Consider the following 3,137-nt stretch of genomic DNA (forward strand, 5'->3'; position numbering starts at 1 on the left):
TATAATCGGTAGGTCCATAAGGTTCCCTCGCTAGCTCCTAGTAACGCTAAAAGGTTCAATTTATTTGAAAGAAAATCCCAAAGATATTGGAGAAAAAGTTTCGAGAATTCTCTAGAGATGTAATATGATTGATATGTTATGATTGACAGACAATTGGAGAAAAAGTTTCGAGAATTCTCTAGAGATGTAATATGATTGATATGTTATGATTGACAGACAAACCGATTAACTAGCATGAGATACAACCCCGACATACACATGAAAGATATGTTATGATGGAAGACGCTAGCGAGATTGTATTAAATGATAATGAAAATTGAGAAACGTTGGGACCTTATACATTATTGTGTGCTCATGCATTGGGGGATACCCCTTATCCTTCTCAATAGTACAGACGCGTACACTACGAGACAGGAGAACGATCATTATGTTAACATAATGCTGTCGTGATGATCGCTATTTGTAACGGATGTCTAACATCAATAACTACTAGAGAATTCTCGCCCCATCAAAAAGGGGGCCTAGGAGGCGTGCGAACTGACTGGTGGGTCAATACTCGCACTTGTGAACCATGTGTAGAAAAATTAAGTACACATCCCAATTGCCCGTTATGATGACCGTCGCAGGAAAATAGACTGTTATGATAGGTCTCTTTCATGAAATTGTATGTGTTATCATTTAACCCCAATAGTGGGGTCACTTACTGAGTATTTCTAAAAATGCTCAAGCCACCACGTGCTACTTCTATTTCAGGTAAATGCAAGGCATTCCTGAACGGCTGACGACGACATCACAACTCGAGACCATGACACATGCATAGAGTAGCCCCATTTATTTTCTTAGACTTAGCCAAGCAAGACACATATCGGGAACATCTTTTGAGAGCGTAATGAAGGAAGTTCAATTGAGTCAATTAGCAACTGAGTTACGAAATAGACATCTTGGAAAGTAGCAAGCAGACATCAAAACGCCAAAAAGAGAGGGCAAGGAACAATGTCAAGCAATAAAACTGAGAAGTGAGAAAGAAATACCCTACAAAAGAGGTGAAATTAAAGAACACATTAACAATCACTCGGCTAATACATAATAGAGAAAGGAGGAAAATGCTCGACAAAAGAAGCAGGCTCGAACACAAAAATGAAGAGCGTAGTAGCATTAAATGAAGAGTGTAAGTGAATGAAATGGTAACGTACACAAAAATTAGGGAAACTTACATACCTACCAGGCTCAAACATTACAATGTAGGTGAACGTAATAGTAACGTACACAAAAATAAAAAAATAAAAAGGGCTAGTTCAACTACATGTTACTACCATCTTGAACCCTTGTGAATTTTTGTATTTTTTCTAATTAATTAATGTTGTTGATAATTATATAAGGTGAACCATTTATCTCGTATCAATTGAATAACTTCTCTCTTAAATTATTCAATACTTTACTTTCGCAATTTTTTGTATTTTTTATAGCATCTATTATAATTACACAAAAATAATAATAAAAAGTCTTGAACTTGTAATAACGTCAACCATCAAGATCTTAAAAAAAAAACATTATAAAAAACATATTATAGCGTTTTGTTTAGCTATAATTTTTTAAATGTACAGACAAAGTAGAGAGAGAGCTCAAACATATACAATCAAACCACCATCCTTGCCAACATGAATGGTAGCTAACACAATGACAAACATAAACCACAAATCCCCTAATCAAAGCACTAAGCCAATCATTATAAATTCGAAAGATCCATTCACAAACTGCTATTAACTTCTCTTGCTGTAGTCTTGGACTCCATGACCGAGTCATAAGAAGCATGTAATCCAATCAAGATATAGTAAATCAACAGAATTCCAGTCCAGATTCCAAACCTTTCAAATGAGGCTTTGTCGATGGAGCCAAGAAGGAAAAGGTTGATAGCGATCGACAGTGAAGGCAGCCACGGGACGAGCGGCACGCCCCACACGCGAGGCTTTTTGGCCTGTGGGACACCGAGCCATAGGGCCAGAGTTGAGAGAAACCATACGGAATTGGACAGCACCAAACCGATCCAGCCGTCGCTTGAGCCCCAGTACACGGCAGTTGCTATTGAAGATCCCACGATTAGAACCAGACAAATTATGAGCTTGTTTCGGTCGGATGGTGTCGTTTCACCGCCTACGTAGTAGCGTCGGACGATCAGGCCCATGGCTACCAGCATGAAGATGAAGAGGGTGGAGATAGAGAGGAGGTTCGAGAGGATTCCCAAGCTTGTAAAGAAGGCGATTATTGCTGTTGCAGCGAGCATTGTGGCTGTTGCATTCACTGGAGTGCCAGTCCTTTCATGCACTTTGGCGAACCATGGTGAGATCATGTGGGTTCTAGCAATGTGGGTGAGATAGCGTGCCTGTCCAACAGCATTAACCAACAACACGGTGGTAATGCCTTTAATAGCACCAGCAGCCACAATGTACTTAGCCCAACCCCATCCAACAGCCTCAAAAGCCACTGAAAACGGTGCATCCTCGTCAATTTGTTGGTATGGCTGCATCAAGCACAAGGTAACTGCAAGAATGCAATAAGCTAATGTGGTGATCACCATTGATCCAACAAGACCAATAGGTATATCTTTAGCAGGGTTCTTAGTTTCCTCAGCCATTGTCGAAACGGCATCGAATCCAACGTATGCAAAGAACAAAACGGCAGAGGTTACGAAGATGCCACGAGGGCCATAGGGGGCAAAGGGAGTGAAGTTTTTCGGGTTGGCCTTGGTGAGGCCGGCAATGACAATGAAGAGGATGATGGCAACGTGGAAAATGGAAGCAATGTAGTTGAAGCGGGAGGAGCCTTTGGTGCTGGCTACAGCCAAGGTGCAAATGAAGATGATCACAATGATGGCGATGGGGTCGAGCTGGTTGTAGGAGTCGGGTAAAGACGAAACGTGGATGCGAAAATCGTTCGGATGGTGATTGCACAAAGTGGCAAAGTATGAAGTCCATGAACGGGCCACAGCAGCGTTGCCAATTATATATTCGAGGAGGATGTTGCCCGCTGCTATGAATGCCACGAAGTCTCCTAGTTCTACTCTTAGGTAGGCGAATGATCCACCTGAACAAATAATTACAATGGGCTAGTGAAGTTACTAATTTAGAAAATCTAAAAGG

General features: G+C 41.1%; 1 protein-coding gene across 1 annotated transcript in view; it reads right to left on the reverse strand.

Moving 5' to 3' along the window:
* Positions 1 to 1,747: 1,747 nt before the first annotated feature.
* LOC111474065 (cationic amino acid transporter 1-like) overlaps positions 1,748 to 3,137 on the reverse strand; it is a 7,915-nt gene continuing 6,525 nt past the window's right edge. The window contains exon 2 of the mRNA XM_023119324.1: positions 1,748 to 3,081. Coding sequence (XP_022975092.1) covers positions 1,748 to 3,081 — 1,334 coding nt within the window. The remainder of the gene's footprint in view (positions 3,082 to 3,137) is intronic.

The sequence above is a fragment of the Cucurbita maxima genome, unplaced genomic scaffold (assembly GCF_002738345.1).
Source record: "Cucurbita maxima cultivar Rimu unplaced genomic scaffold, Cmax_1.0 Cma_Scf00229, whole genome shotgun sequence".
NCBI lineage: Eukaryota > Viridiplantae > Streptophyta > Magnoliopsida > Cucurbitales > Cucurbitaceae > Cucurbita > Cucurbita maxima.